This window comes from Salvia miltiorrhiza, chromosome 7 (assembly GCF_028751815.1).
Source record: "Salvia miltiorrhiza cultivar Shanhuang (shh) chromosome 7, IMPLAD_Smil_shh, whole genome shotgun sequence".
NCBI classification, from domain to species: Eukaryota; Viridiplantae; Streptophyta; class Magnoliopsida; order Lamiales; family Lamiaceae; genus Salvia; species Salvia miltiorrhiza.
The window spans coordinates 56,159,800-56,184,518 of NC_080393.1; the positions used below are offsets into that span (position 1 = coordinate 56,159,800).

A 24,719-nucleotide genomic window follows, 5' to 3' on the forward strand; every position below is an offset into this window, starting at 1 on the left:
AGTAGAATTCGAACATGAAGGTCAAGTTGGTCTCCATATAAAATATAAATCCTCTTGTTCTTCTACTATCTTTTTAGCTGACACTACCGCTGATTCACAGCAATATTCCAAAGTAATTGATTTCAGCGTTGCTATTTCTCCAACTGCGAAGACGAAGCTCGTGGAGAACTGGAAAGTGGGAGCTCTCTGCCATCGTCCAACTTTTTTGACGGTAACACCTATCCAATAATAGTAGCTTGAGGCTCTGGAATTGGCCCTCAATGGTGTCCCACTTGCCTGTTTTGAAGATACCACCATATAATAATAACATCTGAAGAAGGGGCAACCACACTATCTTTTGCAGTATCTCTACCAAATACAGATTACAAGAGCCATAGAGGAAACTAATCATCTGCAAATACTCTTCATATTCATCATAGAAGATAGCTCAAACAATTTGCTATCTCCATTTGTTTCAATTCACTCAAACAGTTTGCTATCTCCATTCACCACTTTCTGATTTCATCCCCCAAACATACCACGTCAAATCTCCATTACTAATCAACACTAATACGAACCTCCCCGTTGACAGATAATACTCCCTCCGTCCCTGAAATAAGTTCCTATTTTTCCTTTTTGGGACGTCCCCAAATAAGTTTCTCTTTCTTTCTTTTCATTTTTGGACAACTACCCCACCACTAATAATACTTTATTTATTCTTACTTTTTACTCTTTCATCACTCTCAATACTACTTATAACACTTTTTTTCACTTTTTCACCACTCTCCATACTAATTATAACATATTTTTCTCCACTATCAATACACTTTACCACTTTTTCTTAAAACTCGTGCCGTCCACAAAGGGGAACTTATTTTGGGGACGGAGTACAAGAAAAAGAAGGGATTATACTCTTTGTAAGGATCTCGGTCTCAATATCCATTGTCAAAACGATGTAACCAACGGAGAATTAGACAAAACATTCAACACTTGAACGTCGATTCTGGAAATAAACGAAGTTTAGGCGCAAATAATGGCATTTACTCCCATTTTCGGGTGAGTTTGTGTATAGGAAAAATTGGCACGGCGTGAGTGAGGGAGAATATATACAAACAACACAAATGAAATGAGACAAAAAGTCTGGGGATCGTCTACTGTTAAATGGGCCATGTTTAGGGTTTTAGGTTTATTTTCGGTTTTGGCGGGAAACTGCTGGCATATATTTGGGCCCACCGCGTGTAATTCTTTTACTCCGCCGCCGCGCTTTACACCGGAAATAGAGAAGCTCAAATGCCTCGTAAGAAACCAGTCTTCCGCAAGCCGCCGCCGCGCCGCTGCTGCACCGACGGCAGCGTTTCGGATCCTCATTCGAACATTCTTAGTAGAGAATCGGTAAGCACTCTCCCTCATATTTTCCCTTGTTTGATAATAATATGCACATGCATGTCTTTCAAAATTAGGTTACACCTCAAATTCCGTATGCATATATGTTTCATAACAAAATATATTGTCTTTGAAATATAGATGAGAGATTAATATAAAAAGACATTGATAAAACACATATACAAATTATAGAATTGGTTAGTCGATTGATTAGTAGATTGATGATGCTGTTCCACAACAAAAATTTGCAGATAAACATAGAGTCCTTCCCCACAGACCTATTGTTCGAAATCCTCCTCCGTTTGCCGGCCGATCATCTCTACGAGAGAGCGAGGCTCGTGTGCCGGCGGTGGTACCACATTATCCATTCTCATGCCTTCATCAACGCGCAGATGCACGGTGCTACCTATGGACTCCTCCTATCACCCCTAAACTGGAGTAATACTCTGCCACTTTATGTAACAGCCGATGCAGACGGTGGAATCCACACATCTGACCTAAATCACATCTCCAAATTGGAAGTTCTTGCAACCAGCTGCAACGGTTTGGCTCTGGAGTTTGATTTCAAAGATCGCCTCCTTCGCCTCGTGAATCCAGCAAAGAAGCAGTCACTCCTCCTCCCACGATTGACTAGAGGCGCAACCTATGCCTGGCCCACGTATGGTTTTGCATACTCTGCAGCTTCCTTGGCGTATAAAGTGATTGCACGGTACACTGTTTGCCACTCGCCACAACGCCTACAAACTGACTATGGTCTTGACGTGCTCACTGTTGGAGTCAATGAGTCCTGGAGGCACGTCGAGGTTCCCCACCATCTCAGCCCATTTTTCTTCAACGAGGCTCCCTTGACTACTGAAGGTTTCATGCATTGGGGAAGGGGGAGATACTGCGTGACGCTGGATGTGGAGACGGAGATCATTACACTGAGTGAAGCCCCTTATCAGTACGATGAAAGTGCCTATAATTATCTGTCAACTGGGAGGTGTCTGTCTCTCCTGGTTGCTTGTGGGTATCTGTCGTGGGAGGTTTGGGAGTTGAAGGCAGAGACGGGCGAGTGGCGGAAGGCGCTGCCCAACGTCGACTTGGGAGCTGAGGAATGGAGGATTCAACAGTTGGCTCCTAAAGATGCTCCTCAAGTTCTTGTGCCACTTGGTTGGGTTAAATATCCACAGGTTTTGGCGTTTCGTTTTGGTACCTATTTTTCTGGGAAGCAATGGCGGCCTCGTTGCATTTTCTACAATCTTGATACGCATCAACTCCACTCCATAGAGCTACCAGAATCCTATACTAGTGGTTATTATGAAGCTTTTCCGCATAAGAATAATCTGATATGGCTAAGTTAAAAGAGTATTAGAATCGTTATTGTTTCTATTTGGTTTAGTTAAAAGAGCTTATATATCATATATAGAGATACATTATTGTTTATAGCTTTTCAGATTATTTGCAGATATAGTATGTATTTCTTTATTCAAGACACATCAGCTTATGTTGGCCGAATATTATGATAGTATTGAAGGATGATATAAGATGGAATTTTTATGATCACTTTAATTTGAATGGACAGACGGTGACCTCACGGCCAATAGCAAGTCAACGCATATTCTCTGAGAATATTTTGAATGAAATAAAGTAATACTACAAGCTTAGAAGTGAGATAATTAATTAATTTTCCAATAACTCATGTACCCAACAACATTATCAAACGAGCTAGCCAAAAATTGACTTAGATCAAAGAAGAGTGTAAACAACCAATCAAAACCTATGTTTCATACAAGTGTAGACTCTATGTCTACATATATAATATGTATAATGAAAAGGGTTAGACGTTGCAATGCACCACAGTCCATGTTTGGTTGGGTACTTTTGGAGGTTGAACAATTGGATTTCTTTCGAATAGATCGGGTAAAATGTACTTTTATTTACTTTATGGTCGTTAGTTCAAGTAGGCCAAACTGAAGTCTTCAAGTAAAGAACTCTCCTAGCTGCACATTCATCGTATAGAATAGTATGCCACATTGTCCTTTCCTGTTGACGGTGAGTGAATCCAAGTATAGTGTTGAACAAGTAGGTGTAACCGTTGAGTTTTATGGCGGCGAACTTAATGGAGTCAGTTATAGTGATCCTGCTACTGTGAAAAAATATGCTAAACGTGTGGGTGACATTTGCGAATTAGACCGTGCTACTTTGAAATCCGATGGTTTTTTTCGTAGGTCCACTTGCAGAGTATCCCGACTAACCGATGGATTGAGGGAACTTTCCGAGAGGTTCAGTGTTCAATTAATTGAATTCATTACTACTTGTTGTTTAGTTTGGGTAATGAACTACACTTATTTGGGATAGTCCAATCACTCAGTTTATTACATCAATATATTTCATAGTATAAATTTTATTTTGGGGTAATGGCCTGTAAATTCCCAAACTTTACTCACTTTCTCATTTTGCACCCATACTTTAAATTTAGCCTATAAATTTCTTAATTTTGTTAGTTTTCTGATTTTGCACCCAACACTGAATTACTCCCATTTTCTCTCTCTCAAAAATTTCTCGATCTCCTCTTCAATTTCCTTTCTCTCGAAACTCTCTTGACATGGAGAAAAGATATTCTGGTTTGGGTAATTCATCGACAAATTCATGGAGAATAGATTTCTTCCCCCCACGTGTACTAATTTCAATTAGTTTCAATTAATTTAGAACTAATTTCAATCATATATGCTCGTGTACTAATTAGTTTCAACTAGTTTGAATTAGTTAATTTCTAATTAGTTTAGAACTGATTTCATTTAAGCATATATGCTTGTGTACTTATATTGCTCGAGCATATATAGTCTAGTTATTTGTCAAGAAATCATAGTTTATTGAGAAATTGGGGGGAACCAGAGATTTTTTAGAGATGAGCAATGAGGGAAGAAATTAGGGTTAAACATAAATGAGGAAATACTAAATAATTAACATGGCTGATTATCTATACAAAAGGAGGTCGTTCAATTATTTCTGAGACACGTGTGTGTGCCACGTCAAAAATAATATTGCCACGTCAAATGTGGTTTGGAAGTAATTTAATATCGGGTGCAAAATCAGAAAACTAACAAAGTTAAGGAATTTATAGGCTGAATAGCCTGAATTTAAAGTATGGGTGCAAAACGAGAAAGTGGGTCAAGTTTGAGATTTACAGGCAATTACCCCTTTTATTTATTAAAAATATATTTTTAAAATAATAAATATAAGCATGGAACATAATGAAATATATAAAATTATGGGACGCTGAATCTCAACTCGGAGAATAGGCCGGGCTATATTTATTTAATTAGATAATTAGAATGGGCCATGTTTTGGGGTCGTTTTAGGTTTATTTCAGCACACATAATTCATTTACTCCGCCGCGGCGTTCTACAGAGTTCACCGGAAATAGAAAAGCTAAAATGCCTCGTAAGAAACCAGTCTTCCGCAAGCCGCCGCCTCCGCGCCGCTGCTGCAGCGTTTCGGATCCTCATTCCGACATTCTTAGTAGAAAATCGGTAAGCACTCCCTCATATTTTCCCTTGTTTGATATGCACATGCCTCTCTTTCAAAATTAGGTTACACCTCAAATTCCATATGCATATATGTTTCATAACAAAAAATATTTCTTTGAAATTTAGGTAAGAGTATAATATAAAGAAGCATTGATATGCATGCATATCGCTGTCTTATTCTCAGCACGCATTTAAGTTTTGGGCTGATAAAACACTTGTATATATACAAAACAAAAATTTGTAGAGAACACATGTTTCTGACAATATATATATATATGACATATCTGTATTCAATAAAAGCAGATGATATACAATAGAAGTCGGGCTTATTATTTCCGGAGGTGTAAAAAGGAGAGGCCAACAAATATAGAGTCCCTCCCCACTGACCTATTGTTCGAAATCCTCCTCCGTTTTCCGGCCGATCATCTCTACGAGAGAGCGAGGCTCGTGTGCCGGCGGTGGTGCTTCATTATCCATTCTCATGCCTTCATCAACGCGCAGATGCACGGTGCTACCTATGGACTCCTCCTATCACCCGTAATGTAGTAGCCCGCTATTTTATTTTATGATTAAGATTAGTAAATGCGATATTTAAATTATTGCATCCTCAGTTATTTTTAATCCAGTGATTAATTTCCTGTTAAGTTAGCCTAGATATTTGAATTTAATGCAATTGCATGTTATGATCGCAATCGAATTATTGAGCCAGTCAATAATTTATAATTTTAGATTTATAACTGACTTAGTAAAGTCAAGTTATTTTTTTTTTTTTACTTGCAATAGAAATATCATTTCTATGTATTTACCTTTATCACTCGAGTCGTGGATTTATTTCAGCTTGTGAAGTGAATTAAATCTACAGATTTAATTTAGATTTATTCTACAAGTCACGATGTTAATGGATGAGAAGTCAACAATCAAAATATGAGAATTTTTAGAGTATTTTGTATTTTTAGCAAGACCCGAGATTAATAACATATATAGATTTACCAACAGAGAATGATTTATTTTATTCATCACATCACAACTTTACAACTTATTATTCACTACATCCCTATTTCCTACCTACTACATCAAGAAAACAAACCAAACTTCCTACCTACTACATCAAGAAAAGAAAAGGGAAGGCATGCGTGTGGGAACAAAATCAGCCATTTTAGTAGACTACTCAAGTATAGCCATTAATGCACTCCTTCAAATAAACATATCAGCCAACAACACTTTTCATTCATTCCCTTAGACACCAGATTTGAGAGAGAGTAAGATGATTTCTGCTGCCAAACCTTGAGAGGTAAGTCTTGATTCGAATTTCCTCCATTCCTCTTTAGTACCTCCTGAAATTGTCAAGAAACAATATTTGCTGTTTCAGCTTTCATCTCATTGAATCCAATCAACAACATCAGCTACCAACACAAAACAATTGCAAGGTATCTATACTAAGCTCCTTTATTTCGAATCCAGTTTGCATATCATCCAACAAGTATGTTATTTTCTAAAGAATTCAGAATAAGCATAAATAACATAATCATTTTTCCCATATAGAAACAACAGACTTCACTAACACAAGATTATAGAAAAACAAGAGCTCACTAGACTCATGAACAATAGCTTTAGAAATCTCTTTCCCTTCCACGAGAATCATGAAATCCCTAAGGTGTGAAGATGATTCATATTGCATAATAACCATAGCGTTTAAATTGACTTAGCATTTTTGGGGAAAGGGGAGAGGTACTTTGCTGTACCTGTTTCTGTAAACCGGGAGAGGGGTGACTTCCTGTTCCGTCAAACCGAGGGGAAGCAACGATGGTGAAGCTTTTACTGTCTCGCCCGAAGTCGAGTAAGGCAGCGGCCTTTCGCGATAACAGGTCGACGATGACTCTCACCGAATCACAGAGCGGCGACGCCTTGTGGAAAGAGAAGCTAGGGCTCAATTCTTTTGAGTTTGTGTATTTCTGAAATTGCGGAATTGAGAGGAGAAACGATGGTGCGTCGGCCTCACCATAGCTCGGAAGAACAACAGCGGTGATTCGTGGTGCCTTCACCCAGCACTGACAGCGATGGAAGGAGCCGACCTCGTCGGACCTCAGAACGGCGTCAGAAGCGGCCCCGCTCGCCGGTTACTCGGTGACGGCGGTGGAGGCGATTTCTGATTTGGGAAATTAGGGCTCACCTTCTTTCTACCTCGCATCTGTGAAGTGAGAGGAGAGACGCCAGTTTTCAGGAGACGGCACAAGCCGAAGAACGGCGTCGACTCCGCCGGAATATCTGAAGCGTGATCGAGCCCGGGAAGTGGCGGCGATGTCGCCTGAGCCGAAGGAACCTAGGGCTCGATTGGGTTGCTTCGTCGAGACTGAGGAAGGTGAAGACGGCGAGAGAAGAGGACGGACGATGGGTCGGACTTCAGAAGGCGGCGATGTCGCCGGATTTTCAGAGCCGAGGTGACGGCGGCGACTCCAGAAAAGAGCTAGGGCTCAATTTGTAAAATGTGAAGGGGAAATCGCAGAGGAGAAACAGAGAGAGAGGGGTGGAGTCAGGGGCGAAAGCAGAGCCGACGAAGGCAGGCGACGACTCGCCGGAGAAGGTCACCCGCGGCGGTAGTTTTCAGGTGAGAGGAGAAGGCTGCGTGTGCAGCCGTGAATGTGAGAAGAGAGATGGGAGATGGGTTGTTAGATTGGACCTAAGAGTTATTTGAGGAGTGGGCCGAAATTATGGTAATTTGGGCTTCTTTGTTTTTGGGCTAAGGAATTCTTATATGGATTAGCAATGGGCTAGCATTATTTAATTATTTGGGCCCAGACTGATGGGCTGAAAATGCTAGACTTCTTTTAATAATTTGGACTGCTTTAACTATTGAGCCCAAGTAGAGATTAATTATAGATTTGTTAATCGATGAATTAGACTCAATTATTTTTAATTACTGATAAATTGAGACGATGTTATTAATTAGTAAGCGGGCTAGAATATCCTAAGAAGGGTGGATTAATTAAGATTAATAATCCGATATCATAAGACGAGCTTTAATCCAATAGTTAGATTATTAATTAAAGGAATATGAGTCATGCATATTTATTTTACGCATTCTCATTTATTTGAGAATTTTCATCGAGTTAAGGTTTGACCTTATGTTCTCGCATTAAAGGTTAAGCGCAAGAGTAAGAACTAGTCAAGGGGTTACTGAACTGTAGCAAAGCTTTGCTATCAGGTGGGCATTACTTTCATATATATCAAATGAGTTTAAATGTTACGTTCAAGCAAGTTATTTCATGATAAAATCTTTGAGTTAAAGTTATTTCAAGTATTGTCTTGCCATAAAATGTTTAAATTTTAGTATGATATCTATCTGCTTTGGCTTTGCCAATGATGCAATCGAATTCGGGTCCTGAGCAGTTGATAGTTATCCTGCCAGGACTAGTGTACACCAGTGACCGTGAGTCATCTAGCGGGTTGGCCGGTCAAGTGTCCGTGAGAGGTGGCCACCTCTCCGGCACAAAGTTCCAGATATGATAGATTACAAGAGAACTTAGTCTGCAGACGAACTTTAAGAATCACAAATGAATTTAGTAAGCTTGGACCTTTTAGCCAAAACTCCCTTGCTGTACTGTTTATGATGGCATGACAATTTATAGTTTTTACGCAATGATGTGTATATTTAGGCATACGTGCCCACTGAGTACTTTTGTACTCAGCCCTGCATATATTTCTAAATGTGCAGGTTGAGCAATGGCTGATGAAGATGAAGTGATGAGCGGAGCTTTTGTCATGAGTTTAAAATGGACTCTTGGATACATGTCTTCATACATGTAATCAGATTATGTTATTCCGCTGCATACTCTCAAGTAATATGTCTTTAAGCTAAGTCGGGTTCATCCGAACTCACGAGTTAATCGAGTCCTTGTGACTAAACAACAGTTATCTTATGATTGTCCCTCCTTAACAATGATTTGATTTCGAGCCTTCATTATTTATTCACCCCCTTTCTATCCCCGCTTCTAATCTCCCTCCCTTAGTCACGGTTTCCCCGATTTAATTATCCTTAATTAGGTTCGGTCGTGACAGAATGGTATCAGAGCAGATCGTTTGCTCTGAATCCAAGAGTTACCCAATTAGCCCTAGATTAGATATTAGTATAAAAGTGTCAGTCGACAAAAGCTCAGCACTTCATCACATCGTCATGCTCAGCAAGAAAGAAGGTGGTAATGATTTTAAAACATTGAGAAGTTCACGTTTTATATGAATGTACTGATGCTTACATTCAAGTTTTATGCTTTATTGATTGATTAGATATCTCAATGAACTTAGATGCGTTAAGAATGCATGATCACTGTTACAAGAAGAACAATACAAACTAGAAACTCAATTATCTTTCACTATAGCAATGGTGAAGAGCTAAGAAAGAGGAAGAGAATCCAATGAAAGCAGTGCAAGCGGAGTGCCACGCACGAATCACTGAAGCAGGCATAGTTCTTCATTCAGGTTGTTCACACGAGACGGAGCACCTAATCGACTATTGCCTTATTCAATGATAGTTTAAGTATGATATTGCTTATAGCGATGAGTATGACTTATGTAACCAATTAGCTAATCCCTAATAAGTTGAGACTCCCTTCTAGCCTCGATTATCACTAGCTATGACTTGAGGATAACTTTCATGATTCATCAATGAACTTCATAATTAGACTTACCAGGGGTCAAAATGCTTTGTATATGATGTTAATAATTCGATTAAAGCTATCAGCTTATAGTTTCAGGTATTCGGAACCATTCTGCTTACAGTACCTATCATATTAGATGAGGACATGACTGAGAATCCCTATTGATTACGATCACCTACTACGAATTGGAAAGACGAGATGTGATATGGGTACTGACAATTACCGACCATTATGATTGATCATAAAAGTTTACGCAAGTGGGTAAGACGAGGGAAGTTCTCGAAGATAGTTCAGAGTTTAATAATAGCTAGAAGCGCCGACAGTGGATCAATGCTGAGACAAATGAATTAAGATTCTAATGAGACCCTAAGGATATACTCAAGATAAGTATACATACCTTAACCTATCGAGGACATCGCCTCAGTTAGAACGTCTTGGATTAGGTATTTAGCCTGGTAGCCGGAATAAGAGCATTGACTAAGGTCATTCCATGACTTAGCATTACATATGGTGACACATACCCTATAAAGCTGCTCAGATGAGCAAAGGCTATTTCCTTATTGAATGTGTGATGATTCAGAAGGTCTTTTGCGATAACACGGAAGAGTACTTCAAATTATATGGTTGCATTTCAAGCACTATGTGAAGAAAACACTAAGTACTAGGAGTACTACATAAAGATCATGTAGAGGAAGATTGTTGAGTAAGGTCGAGCCTACCTTATTTCGCCTATAGAAGATGTTTAAGGATTGCATTAAACTAGGAGACAGACTCCAAGTTTGAGAAGCTCTAGAATATTCTCAAGGACATGTTCAAGATGTTAAGAAGAAAGTGGTGATTTTAGACCAAATATACCTTTTGCAGCCAATGAACAAGAGTTGCCAAGTTCGGAAAAGTATTTCCGAGTGACTGAGAAGTAGTTGTGTCGGACCTGGCCAGTCCACATGACCAAAATCTCAGTAGTCGTCATATATGGGTCTCTAAACCTATATATTTAAACTTTCATCTGAAAAGCCAAGCGGGTTCAAATTATTAGGTCATTTCGTTTCGACCTTTTAGTCAATTCATTTCTACCCTAAGGTCATTCCTTTTCAATTGTTTGACAAAATTGTTGAAACACTTTGCCAAATTGTCTTTTGTGATTTAAATCATTGTGGTTTATTAGTTGTTAGTAGATTTCCGGTGACCTAAAGACAAACAAGTATTCACCAGATTAAATCCATCTAGCACGTATGCCTCGACCGAAGGGTCAAGCACGTGATCCAACTAGACCATCTCTTATGGATTTAGTAGAACGTTATTTGTGTTTTTCAGAAATATTGATTGTTCTGATGCTTTTTATGCCCTTATGCTGGCTTAGTTGTTTGACTAGTACTAGTACTGAAACGCTGGTTCACAGGGCGTAATGTGACTAAGTTCTTTTGTGATAACTGCTAGACAACCAGCCCACCACGTGTAGTACTTGGATAGATGAGTAGATCTATATCCAAATGTTAATGAAATAGTCTTTATTGATGTAAATTTCCTATGTCTATTCAGCAACCTATTTGGTGTTTTGCGGCAAGTCACTTCTGCCAAGTGTTACTTATATACTTGCATGAGAAAGAGTCCGAACAAGATTTGAAAATCAAGAAACAAATTACAGAAGTGATGATATGCATCTGTATGTTTTATAATGCGTTAATGACTATATGTCAACTCATCAGTATGCCACCAAATGAGGGTGTCCGAGAGGAAAAAAAAAAAAAAAAAAATTCCCCAAGATAATGGAAAAGGCCCAGTACCGGGGCCAGAACAAGCCCCACTAGCCATACAACAAAAATGTAGAATATAATAACTATTTCTACGAGAAAATCCACTTGTCTTCGATAAGATAGGAGATCCTACGAAGGCTGAGAAGCTAGTGAGCGCATCTTCAATTTCTTACACAGGAACGTCTCGCGTATCCTTTCAACTGACTTATGGTGGGAAGCAAGGAGGAAGACAATGACAATTGAGTAGTTAGGAATTTTAAGGTGGGAATAGTTTAAGACTGTAATATATGACAAGTATACACCCAAAAGCTATCGCAAAAAGAAAGAAATGGAATTTAACAATCCGAAGCAAAGAAGAACAACAATTACTCCATACGGCATGATGTTCTGCAATACGTCAAGATATGCGCTAGAGCAAGTAGACACATATGGAAAGATGGTTAAAAGAATTCTGTGTTGGACTGAGGCAAGAGATTAGAATGGCTTGGGCAAGCCATGGTGGATCGTCTTACGTGGAGTCGCTTAGCAAAGCGTTATGCATTGAGGCAGCAATGCTGGGAGTGTCACAGCCCACTATCCCAATGACGGGTTAACCGGGGTTATGACTTGGATGAACAATAAGAAATGGAAATTTAAAAAGGGATTTACCAAATAACCAACATTAATAACAACAAACTAGTGGTATATATATATAACCACTAGTTTGTTGTTATTAATGTTGGTTATTTAATAAATCCCTTTTAATTTCCATTTCTTATTGTTCACCCAAGTCATAACCCCGGTTAACCCGTCATTGGGATAGTGGGCTGTGACAGAGTGGTATCAGAGCAGTTCGTTTGCTCTGGCCCTAGAAACCATTTTCTAAAAAGTCATGTCTAGATTGATTCACTTGACATATGTGGGATCATACGACACCGCTCAACACTCCATTGCATCGTGCTCAATCAAGGAAAAAGGTAACTACAGTTACAATGTTTTAAAGATGTTATTATTCTAAACTGTTTCATGAAAATGTTTATGTAAAGAGCATGCTATGATGAAATGTTGAATGTTTTGCCTTTCATGGCATATCATTGCAGTTATGATGTTATGATAAGAGAAGAATGATAGAGAATTGACACATGCTTTCCCCAGAAAACATAGATTGCTATAAGTTGCATGATCACTATTCTAAAAGAACATAGACTGTTGGATTAGTAGGATATCTCTACAATCTAGATTCTTAAAGTGATGATGTAGAAGAATGAAAGAGAACTTAGAGCATTTCAACTCCCACAAGAAAACAATGGTTCTTTTGAACTACAAAGAGGAATGAAAAGACATGTACGCGTTGAAGGAAAAATACGGGATGATGATACAAGACGAATTCAAGGTAAACGCTGCATCAAGGGTTTGAGCATAGTCTCTACGTTCAAATGTTCACACGCGATGGAACACCGAATCGACTTTTAGTACACGATAGATTTTAAGAACAGTATGCTTTGCCTATATATATGTATATATTTGTGTACATGTTATAGCGGGGGTTTGGGTTCAATAGGACATAGAACTTTAAATTAAGCTTTTGGTTTGCCAGTACGAACTTGAGTTTTATTATTATGAATAGTTGTCCACGGCTTTCTAAGTTCGGGATGATGTCTCCCGTGTGACTGGAAGGTGATGATGTTGGACCTAGCCAGTCCACATGATCCAAATATCAGTAGACGTATTTTGGGTTGAAAACCCATGTGTTTCAACTTTCGGTTGAAAAGCCAGATGAGTTTTTACTCTAGATCATTTTGTTCGACCTAGTAGTTACTCCTTTCTACCATCTGGTTATTCGTTTGAATTTCTCAACAAATTTTTCTGCACCACTTTGTTTTGATATCGTTCAAGAATTGAGCCTTACAATTGTTGAGTTGTCCTAGTACCCTCTTGTGATCAATAAGGATTTAGATGTTTTGTTATGATGCTTTCATGATTAAATCAAGAGGAATATGTTATGAATTGAGGTAAGGAATATACTGAGGATCTTTTATTTTTGAAGCACAGAATGCCTCCCAGAAGAGCCCCAAGAAACAATGTGGGAACCGCAAACGAACCCCCACGAAGGGTTGAGGAACTTTTTCTTAAACAGAGCCCGCCAACATTCAACGGGACCGGCAACCCGACTGATGCCGAAATCTGGATTAGAGCAATGGAAAGGATTTTCGACTTTCTTTACTGTTCTGACCAAGAGAGACTCTCTTGTGTTGCATTCCAACTAACTGGGTCGGCAGATTTTTGGTGGGAAACCAAGAAGAGGGCAATGACCCTCGAACAATTGGAAAACCTGACTTGGGAAGACTTCAAGACGGAAATCTACGATAAATACATTCCCAAGAGCTACAGAAAGAAGAAAGAGACGGAGTTTTTCAATCTGAAACAAAACAAGATGTCCGTGACGGAATACGATCGCGCTTTCTGCGACATGTCTCGCTATGCCCCTCATCTGATCGACACTGATGAAAAGATGGCCGAGAAGTTTCGTTCAGGCCTTAGGCATGAGATCAAGATGGCGCTTGCTGGTCATGGTAATCTCACCCACTCTGAGGCACTTAGCAGAGCCCTGGATGTTGAAGCAGCCATGCCTGAAGACCGCCCAACCCAAACTCAAGCTTCGGGAAACAACGATCGTGGGAAGAGAAAATGGGATGGCAACAACAACAATAATAGGGGTTACTACAACAACCAAGATAACAAGAGGCCATGGCAAGGAAACATGATGCCACAAGGGCAATGGCAAGGACGACCAGTCAATCCAGGATCAGCTGGAAACAATCAGGGCCAGCTCAGGGCACCTTTGTGTCCCAAATGCTCCAAGTCACATCACGGCATATGCTTGGCTGGCAGCAATACCTGCTTTAAGTGTGGCCAGAAGGGCCATTTTGCCAAAGACTGCCAAGGAAAACCTCAAGGAGGAATGAGAGGGCCGAATCAGCCGAGCCAAGTACAACCACTCAGAGCTATCCAAGGCCAACAGTTACTCTACCCACCACCACAGCAGCAGTATCGACCTGCGGCACGTCCACCGCAAATTCCACAGGCAAGAGCCTATGCCTTGCACAAGAATAAGCAAGGAAACAACCAAGGGAATTTGGCAGGTATGGGCACATTACTTGACACACCTGTTATACTTCTGTTCGACACGGGTGCCTCGCATTCTTTTATTGCAAGTGTATGTGTAAAAACTTTAAAGCTCCAACCTGAAAAGACTAATCAGGACTTGAGAATTTCTTCACCAATAGGAGGAATAGCAGTAGTAACACATGCTTGCTCGAACCTAGAACTGACCATAGGATCGTTTAAGGTTATAGCAAACAACTTGCATGTTATATCGATGGAGGACGTTGATATAATCCTGGGAATGGACTGGCTAGCGGAGAACTATGCCACGATATTGTGCCAAGAGCGGAAAATCGGTTTCAACTTTCCAGGAAGGGACGCTTTGAGTTTCCACGGAATATGCAGGAGGAACAGAGTGCCGACTATTTCAGCTTTACAGGCAAGGAAGATGATGAACAAGAAAGACTGCCAAGCCTTCCTCGTATACCTGAACGGGGGAATTGAGACCGAAAAGACAATGGAAGATGTAGAGATCGTGCGGGATTTTCAAGATGTTTTCCCAGAAAATTTGCCAGGATTACCACCTGACAGACAAGTAGAATTCACCATCGATCTAGAGCCAGGAGCGGCGCCGGTATCAAAAGCACCGTACAGAATGGGCCCGAAGGAATTGGAAGAGTTGAAAATCCAGTTACAAGAGTTACTGGACCTAGGCTTCATCAGGCCTAGTGTGTCCCCATGGGGAGCGCCGGTGCTGTTTGTCAAGAAGAAAGATGGAACCTTGAGATTGTGCATCGATTATCGAGAGCTGAACAAGCTAACGCTTAAGAACAAGTATCCATTGCCCAGAATTGATGATTTATTCGACCAACTCAAGGGCGCGGGTGTTTTTCTCCAAAATCGATTTGAAGTCTGGGTATCATCAGTTAAAGGTTAGACATGAAGATATACCCAAAACGGCTTTCCGAACAAGATATGGTCACTACGAGTTCGTAGTTGTACCGTTCGGACTAACAAATGCACCAGCTGTGTTCATGGACCTCATGAACAGAGTATTTCATCCTTATTTGGATAAATTCGTCTTGGTGTTTATTGATGATATCCTCATTTACTCCAAGAATGAAGAAGAACACAAGGAACATCTGAAAACTGTTTTGCAAACTCTTAGGGATGAACGCCTTTATGCCAAATTCAACAAATGTGAGTTTTGGCTCAAAGAAGTTACATTTCTGGGACATATTGTATCTTCAGAAGGTATTAAGGTGGACCCCGCCAAAGTGGAAGCAGTACAAGGATGGAAGTCGCCAACTACCCCAAACGAGATCAGAAGTTTCTTGGGATTGGCTGGCTACTATCGAAGATTCATTGAGGGATTTTCCAAGATAGCAAGGCCGATGACGCAATTGCTCCGAAAGGGAATTAAATACACATGGACTAACGAGTGTGAAGAAAGTTTTCAGCTGCTCAAGGAAAAGCTAACTACAGCGCCAGTGCTAACAATTCCGGAACCAGACAAGGAGTATGTGGTCTACACGGATGCATCAAAGAACGGACTAGGATGCGTTTTGATGCAGGAAGGCAAAGTGATTGCATATGCATCGCGGCAACTTAGGCCACACGAATTGAATTATCCGACCCATGATCTAGAGCTAGCGGCGGTAGTGCACGCACTAAAAATCTGGAGACATCATCTATATGGTGTCAGGTGTGAGATTTACACCGATCACAAAAGTCTAAAATACTTTTTCGAGCAAAAGGATCTCAACATGAGACAGCGAAGGTGGCTCGAATTAGTAAAAGATTATGACTGTGGTATAAATTATCACCCGGGGAAGGCCAATGTAGTAGCCGACGCATTGAGCCGCAAGGTCCCATTGAAACTGGGATACATCCTTACAAAGGAAGAAGAGCTCATACGAGATTTTGATAGGATGAAATTAGAGGTGATAAACCCACCTGCTACAATAGCGGGGGTGGTCGCGATTATACCGAATTTGAGGAAATTGGTGGTAGAAGCTCAAAGGAAGGATGATAAATTGGAGAAATTACGAGCTAGGATAAGAGAAGGAAATCTTAAGAACTACCACGAAGAAGCCGATAATGCTATTTTCTTTGAGAGGAGAATATGCATCCCTCATGACGAAGAACTCAAGAACAAGATCATGAGCGAAGCCCATGACACTCCTTATGTCGCCCACCCGGGAAGCACTAAGATGTATCAAGATCTAAAAGAGAATTTCTGGTGGGAAGGAATGAAACGAGACGTGGCTTTATTCGTCGAAAAGTGTCTAGTTTGCCAGCAAGTAAAGGCTTTACACCAACGACCTTACGGCGAGTTACAGCCTTTGGAGATTCCAGAATGGAAATGGGACGATATTGCAATGGACTTTGTTACAGGATTGCCAAAAACAAGACGAGGTAACACGGTAATATGGGTCATTGTAGACAGACTCACAAAGAGTGCACACTTTCTGCCTATCCCTATCACGTATAGATCAGATAAGTTAGCCCAACTCTACATCAAGGAGATCGTGCGTTTACATGGGGTGCCGAAGACAATCACGTCCGACAGAGATTCTAAGTTTACCTCCAGATTCTGGATAAGCTTGCAGAAGGAATTGGGAACAAGGTTGAATTTCAGCACAGCTTTCCACCCGCAGACCGATGGTCAGTCCGAAAGGACAATTCAAACGCTAGAAGATATGTTAAGGACTGTTGTGCTAGATAGAGGAGAAGATTGGGAGCGCGTGTTGCCACTAATCGAATTTGCTTACAACAACAACTATCAAGCAACTATCGCCATGGCACCTTATGAGGCGTTATACGGGAAGAAATGTAGATCGCCGCTTTACTGGGATGAAGTCGGCGAAAGAAGAATCTTGGGGCCAGATACAGTAGGTGAGATGATTGAAATCGTCCGTCAGATTCGACAGCGTATTAAAGAGGCCCAAGATAGACAGAAGTCTTATGCCGACAAACGTCGAACCGACTTGCAGTTTGAGTGTGGGGATAAAGTCTTTTTGAAGATTTCTCCCTCTAAAGGGATTACAAGATTTGGCATAAAGGGTAAGCTTAGACCCCGTTTTATAGGACCCTATGAGATCCTAGAAAGGGTGGGCCCGGTAGCTTACAGGCTGGCGTTGCCGCCAAGCCTTGGGAATGTGCATAATGTGTTTCATGTGTCGCAGTTGAGAAAATATGTTTATGATCCAAAACACGTGATCCAAAGAGACGACGTTATCCTTAGCCCAGATATGAGCTATGAAGAGAGACCCGAATCTATTTTAGCTCGGAAGATTCAAGTACTAAGGAATAAATCGATATTCTTAGTAAAAGTCCTTTGGAAGCACCATGATCAAGAAGAGGCGACATGGGAACTCGAGTCTAGCATGAAAGAGAAATACCCAGAATTATTTCCTGAGGTACAAATTTCGGGACGAAATTTTTTTTAAGGGGGATAGTATGTCATATCCCGGCTTTTAATCACTGATTAAAGACTCAATTATTAATAATTAAGGTTCGGCATCCATTATTAATAAAAATAGTTTGAATTATCCGATGTGATTTAATTGTTTTATATGTGTCTTGATGTGCTTAATTCTTATTATTATTTGAATCCGTTTGATTTTTAAAGGATCTTTATAAATATGGTGCACAAGTTTAATTAGTAGTTGAGCATAATTATATGAGCCACATGGATTTTTTTTAGTGGGCATGAAGTCATAAAATTTCCTTTAAATGGGATATTAAGTTTTATAAAGTGTTTTACTTCAATGATTTTACTGCAAGGATTTCATAAAGAATCTTTTAATTGATTAGAGTCAAGAGCTCTATTTAAATTTGATTCATCTTAACCACTACCCTACATCCCCACCATTACATTTTTCCCCCACCACTACACCTACTTTTCCACTTCACTGCCAATTTGTACCACCAACTCTCCTTTATACCGACAATAAAATCCTCATAATCTTAACAAATCTTATCATCAAAATCTTATCATCAATCATCTGCCATTTCAAATAGACAAAAGCCAAGTTTCAAAACCAAGTTTCCTTCTATTATTCATCCGCTCTTTCCTCGCTTTTCAACACACCCAACAAAGTTTAAGTGCAGAGGTAAGTGTTCCAACCAATTCTTTTCTTCTTCCTTGGGGATACAACCCTCTATTTTAACTATGTTATGTTTCCAACTTCCAGCAATCAAGCAGATTCAAATCCAAATTCATTGTTAAATTGTTGATTCGCAGATCCAACTTTGTGAGTTCAGAAAATTATCAAGGTTACCTCCTACTTTACTTTCTCCATACATTCATTTGTTAAATTACAAAACTATGATTCAAATGAAAACAGATCGAACACACGCATCCATTACCACTTCTTTTAGACTATTATTGTTTCAATTACATCAGCTTATCACCATCAGAGAACCACCAACAGAATAATACACACGCACACATTTTACTATATTCTCTAATCTATTACATGTACAATCAGTTTTAATAAAAAGGAAATGAATGATTGAAAGAACAGATTAATAAAACCCTAATTTTGCTTTTGTGCGTGTGACTGGAATTTGGGGGGATGAGTCTCCCGTCCTTGTGTGTCCGAGTCAGGGGAGGGAGTGAGACAGCCGGCGGCTGCTCAGGGCCGGCGACGGCAACGGTGCCGCCGAGCCGCCTTTTCCTTTTTCTGTCAGAAATTGGGAGGAGAGGAGAAAGATTAATTGAGTTTTAGATTTAGAAAAGAGAGAAAAGGGGAATAAGTAGGAAAGGGGAAAGGACTTATCTTCTCCGGCAGAGACGGCGGCGACGCGGCGGAAGCAGCGGCACGAGCGGCGGCCCTTCGGGATGCCGTTGCTCGACCGGCCGAGGGGGAAAAAGAAGAGCAGGCAGCGGTGCTGTTGAGGTCGTCGCGGCGGCACTGTGGTCGCCGGGGTGACTGCCCACCGTGAGCAGGAAGAGAGAGAGAGATACCGAGAGGGGATGGGCCGTGAGGAGGCGCGGCTGCCGTCGATTCACCGGGACAGGAGCAGGACGACGGCGATATGCCGGACCTTCGCCGATCTCGGGCGGCGGCGGCAGAAACGAGGAGAGGGAGAGAGATGAGCTGTGTGTGTGTGTGTGCGTTTCTTGAAGTGAGAGGGCCAGAGAGAAGGAACGGACGAAGGAAACAGGGGAGAGAGAGAGGAGGGAGGCGTCCGGCGAGGCGGCGCGCCGGAGGCGGCGCCGGACTCGACCGAGCAGAGAGGCGAGAGGGGCGAGAGAGCCGAGAGGCAGAGAGAGAGAGTGAGGCGCTGATGATGTGCTGTGTGTGTGCGTGTGTTATGTGTTTGTGTGTGTGATATATGTGTGTTATATTAGGGTTAGGATTTAATTGGGCTCTTTATTAATTTTGTTTGGGCCGATTTATTTATTTAGCTTGGGCCGAAAATTTTAAATAAAATGGGCCGATTTTATTTTATGTTGCTGGGCCTTCCTGCTTTGTAAAAAAAAAAAGAATGGGCCGATTTTTATTTAATAAAATGTACTGGGCCCATTTTAATTAAGTTTTGAACTGTTAATTGATTAATAAAGCCTACGAATTTTTGGCCTTATTTATTTTAAAATGTTTGAATTTTCACTAAATTAATTTAGTGAATTTAAATATCTTGATTTAATTTTTAATATTTAAGGTTGGGACTATTTATTTTAAATGAGGTCCGTTCTTTTATTTAATTTATTGAAGGACTAAAAAAAAAAATAATAATAATGATAATTTGGGATTAAACCCTCATTTTTATAATATTTCAAGGCTTTTTGAGTATGGATTTTAAATGGTTAAAATGTTTTATTTCATCTCAATGGATTTTAAAATGTTTTATTATTTATAAATGAATAATGGAATTTCTTATTTATTTACATAAAAAAATGTATAGAATATTATAAATATGGTTTCTTTTTAAAGAAAAAGGATTAAATTATTTTATGAGTAATTCCATTATAATGGAATTAAAATGTCCTATTAGAATGGCTTCATGTTTTAATAAATATTGAGACTATTTATTTACATAATAAAAAATGTGGAATTGTGTTATAGAATGATTAAGTATATGATTTACTTTATCAAATGAGCTTGGGATTTAATTGAGATATTAAATTACTAAGCATGTGTTTATAAATGATTTATTTATTTAAGTGATGAAAATGTGCGAAGTATGAGAAAGCATGATTTATAATGATTAAATTTTCAAGGTGATAATATATGGCTTGTTCTTAATTGATGGAGTACTTGACTAAATGACGGGTGTAGAGGGAGGTTATGGATTATGTACATGTTGATGTTCGAACAAATGGGTTCGAACCTATATGATAGTTACATGATAATTGGTTACATTTTATTGATTGAATGAAACGAGATTAATATGGATGCTAGAACCCTAAAACATTAAAAGATACCTTAGGCACATAGAATTAGACTTTGTCTTATGACAATTTCTTCACGAACTTATCGACTCTTCATCAATGAAGGTCCGGGCGACAGAAAGTGAAGCAGAAGAAGAAACGACTCCACGCCAGCTTTAAGAACAATTGAGGTGGGCATTATTTTATTATTACGTATATAGAGATCCCCTGCGTGACGTAGGCCTCATATGCGAATATATATGCATGATATGTTTTGACTATTTATTCAGTTCTTATAAAATGCTTATATGTTCAATGCCCTTTATGAAAATGAAAATGTTATGAAAATGAAATGTTTATGAAATGATTGACTGCCAAAATGTTTATGTTTTTATATGTATCCTATCTGTGTTGGTTCGCCAACTTTAAAGGAAATCCAATTGGGATCCTATGCTAGACAAAGGTCGCTAGCTAGGGTTAACGTGTACACTCATGGAGACCGCGAGTCGCTTGCGACCGGTCTTGGCGTCCGTGGTAAGGAGGCCTCCTTCCCGGCGCGTGACAGAAAGGACAGATATGGATCATATAGACTGAAAATGGGATGCATCCACCTTTATGAAAATGAACGAAATGTTTTAGTAAGCGCAGGTCATTTATGAAAACCCCTGTGTGTTACTGTTATGGCAGTTCAATTTATATATGTATGCATGTTGTATTTCGGCTTATGTCACTGAGTATTTTTATACTCAGCCCTGCATGTATTTCTAAATGTGCAGGTTGAGCAGGCGATGGAATGGATTGGTGTTGAGCGGATTTCTCTTTTGATGTTTATGTAATGAAACCTTGAGTATGCATCTCCATATGCATAACTCACACGTTTTTCCGCTGCAAACACTCTGAATTTGTTATCGTATTGTGGAACTTATTACTCCTTCATTTTGTTTAACTTTCATTTGGGGTTTAGTCGTTATGGCTGGCTCGTTTGTTAATTACCCAAGTGGTTATATATATATATATATATACCACTAGTTTGTTGTTATTAATGTTGGTTATTTAATAAATCCCTTTTAATTTCCATTTCTTATTGTTCACCCAAGTCATAACCCCGGTTAACCCGTCATTGGGATAGTGGGCTGTGACAGGGAGAGAGACCAGCAACTGCGCCTACGTCTGCACCTCCACAAACTCGGGCTCAGAACCTTTGAGAAAGAAAAAGAGAATGGGATATAGTAACCCTGGCCAAGCTAAGGAAAGGGCCATGGCAGGAGCAGACGTCCCAGCAACGTGGCTATGACACCTCAAAACGGATGGGGGATAACAAGTATGGGACTCCACCCTGCCCAAAGTGGAACAAGAACCATGGGAAACTCTCCAGGACTGGTAATGAAGGTTGTTGCATAGTAACTGGAATGAACATTATACAAATCGTTACCCGAATAAGCAACAAAGGGCGGGTCTCAGGCTAAACTCGCCTGTTCAGACTCTGCATTTGAGCAATCCAAGCTTTGCCCAACCATACCAAGAGCAGTAACCACACCAGCGATAGTAACAACAACAATAATAGCACATGTGTGCTTGAATTTAGAGCTAAGCATAAAAATTATTCAAGTTGGAGTGAACAACTCGTATGTTATGCCGATGAGAGACTTATACATAATTTTAGGAATGGAATGGATAGTTGAGAACTATGCCACCATCATTTGCAATGAAAGTTAAATTTCTTTTCGACCACGGGAAAAAAAACTGACACGTTTTCATGGGATCAGCATGGGTAGGAGAAAGACGATCATCTCCGCCCCTCAAGCAACAAAGATGATAAGAAAATGGTGTCCACCCTACCTTGTGTACTTGCACAGAAAAAAAAAAAAAAAAAAAAAAACCGAGAAAAGTATAGGAGACGTGACAATCGTACGTGAATTTCCAAATGTTTCCTGGAGATTTCACCGGGGTGCACCCGTTCTTTTTGTAAAAGAATAAAGATGGCACATTGAGAATGTGTATCCTCTACCGAGGATACACATCAACTTATAGAGAGTTGAACAAGGTGATACTCAAGGACAGGTATCCTCTATCGAGGATAGACGACTTCTTCAAGCAACTCAAAGGAGTGAGTGTGTCCTCAAAGCTAGATTTAAGGTCTAGGTACCATTAACTATAGATTCGATGAGAAGATGTACCCAAGGTGGTCTTCCGAACTAGATATAAACTCTATGAGTTCGTAGTGGTGTCATTTGGATTGACCAATGCACCAGCCATGTTTGTGGACCTCATTAATCGAGTGTTCCACCCATACTTAGGCAAGTTGTCTTAGTTTTCGTAGATGATGTCTTGATCTACTCGAGGAACGAGAAGGACCATGAGAAACACCTGAGGATAGTCTAAAAAAAAAAAAAAGTTGAAAACAGAGCATCTTTATGCCAAGTTCAACAAGTGCGAATTTTGGCTCAACGAAGTCACTTTTGGGACATATTGTCACATTAGAAGGGATCAAAGTGGACCTTGAGAAAAGTACAAGTTGTACACCAATGGAGACCGCATACTAACCCTAATGAGATCGGAAGTTCCTTGGGATGAACAGATTACTATCACAGATTCATAATTCATAGAAGGATTTTTTCAAATAGCAAAGTCAATGACACAGTTACCCTAGAAGGGAATCAAATTTTCTTGCACAAAAAAAAAAAAAAAATGTGAGAAAAGATTTCATGAGCTCAAGGAGAAGTTAACTACCGCACCAGTGTAAGTTGTTCCAACAGCTGATAAGAATATGTGGGTTGTACAGACGCGTTCAAGAGAGTACTTAGTTGCATGTTAACGCAAGAAGGAAGAGTGGCAACATACGCATCACGATAGCATTAACCACATGAATTGAACTAGCCAACTCATAAACTAGAATTAACTGCAGTAAAGACCATAAAAGTTTGAAATATTTTTTCGAGCAAGAAGATCTTAACATGAGACAGTAAAGATGGCTCGAACTAGCGCAGGACCGCGACTGTAGTATTAACTACCACCCAGGCAAAGCTAACAAGGTAGACGACTCCTTGAGTCGTAAGACTCAACTTAAGTTGGGATCTCCCCTTACTTAGGAAGAGGAACCCATGAAAGATTTTAGTAGAATGAATTTAGAAGTGGTTCAACCACTAGAATCTGTAGAAATGATTATTGCCACGATGGTAATAACACCCAACTTTATAGGAAAGCTGATAATGCAAAAAAAAAAAAAAAAAAAAAAAAAAAAGAGAATGAGACCTTGGAGAGAATACATTATCAATAGGAATAGGCAAGCCTGGACGTTACCACTAGACGTCGGATGCTGCGTTAATGATTGAAGAAAGATTGTGTATCCCACACTATGAGAAACTCAAAGATGAGATAATGAGCGAGGCTCATGACACATCATATACTAGCCACCAGGGAAGCACAAAATATACCAAGACTTCAATAGACAAATTCTAGTGGGAAGGTATGAAGAAAGATATAGCTTCACTTGTTGAGAAACTCCTAGCATGCCAACAAGTGAAAAACTTGCACCAAACACTGTATGAAAAGTTACAGCCATTGAAGATTTCAGAGTGCAGGTGGGAGCACATTGCAAGAGAGGTAATAGTGGAGTGACTCACGAAATGCGCTCGTTTTGAACCAATACTGATCGCATACGGATCAGACAAACTAGCCCAATTATATGTCTGAAAAATTATGCGTTGCACGGCGTGCCCGTGTCAATTACTTCAAACAACGATTCGAACACCCAGACTGTAGATAAACTTGCATAAGGAATTAGGCACAAGATTTAATTTCAGTGCTATCTTCCACCCACAAACAGATGGACAGTTTGAGATAACAATTCAGATTCTCGAAGACATGTTAAAAGTAGTAGAACTAGATAGAGGTGGGAGTGAGGAATCAATGTTACCATTGATTGAGTTTGCCTATAACAATAGTTATCAGGCAAACGTCGATATGGCGTCTT

At 39.9% G+C, this 24,719-nt stretch overlaps 2 protein-coding genes and 2 long non-coding RNA genes across 5 annotated transcripts in view; 3 read left to right on the top strand and 1 right to left on the bottom strand.

The window, feature by feature from the left end:
* LOC130994899 (uncharacterized) overlaps nt 1-24,719 on the bottom strand; it is an 89,233-nt gene that overhangs the window by 14,206 nt on the left and 50,308 nt on the right. The gene's annotated exons all lie outside the window — the stretch shown is intronic.
* On the top strand, nt 1,246-2,705 carry LOC130994447 (putative F-box protein At5g52610). The gene is made up of 2 exons (XM_057919489.1): nt 1,246-1,371; nt 1,614-2,705. Exons 1-2 carry the CDS (start codon nt 1,270-1,272, stop codon nt 2,703-2,705), a joined length of 1,194 nt encoding a protein of 397 aa, XP_057775472.1. The 5' UTR covers nt 1,246-1,269.
* Nucleotides 6,108-8,832, top strand: LOC130995027 (uncharacterized). The gene is made up of 3 exons (XR_009092011.1): nt 6,108-6,301; nt 8,014-8,076; nt 8,587-8,832. It is a non-coding gene; the product is annotated as an uncharacterized LOC130995027 (long non-coding RNA).
* On the top strand, nt 17,995-21,791 carry LOC130995011 (uncharacterized). Its single transcript, XR_009091994.1, has 4 exons — nt 17,995-18,482; nt 18,564-18,645; nt 20,873-20,937; nt 21,523-21,791. It is a non-coding gene; the product is annotated as an uncharacterized LOC130995011 (long non-coding RNA).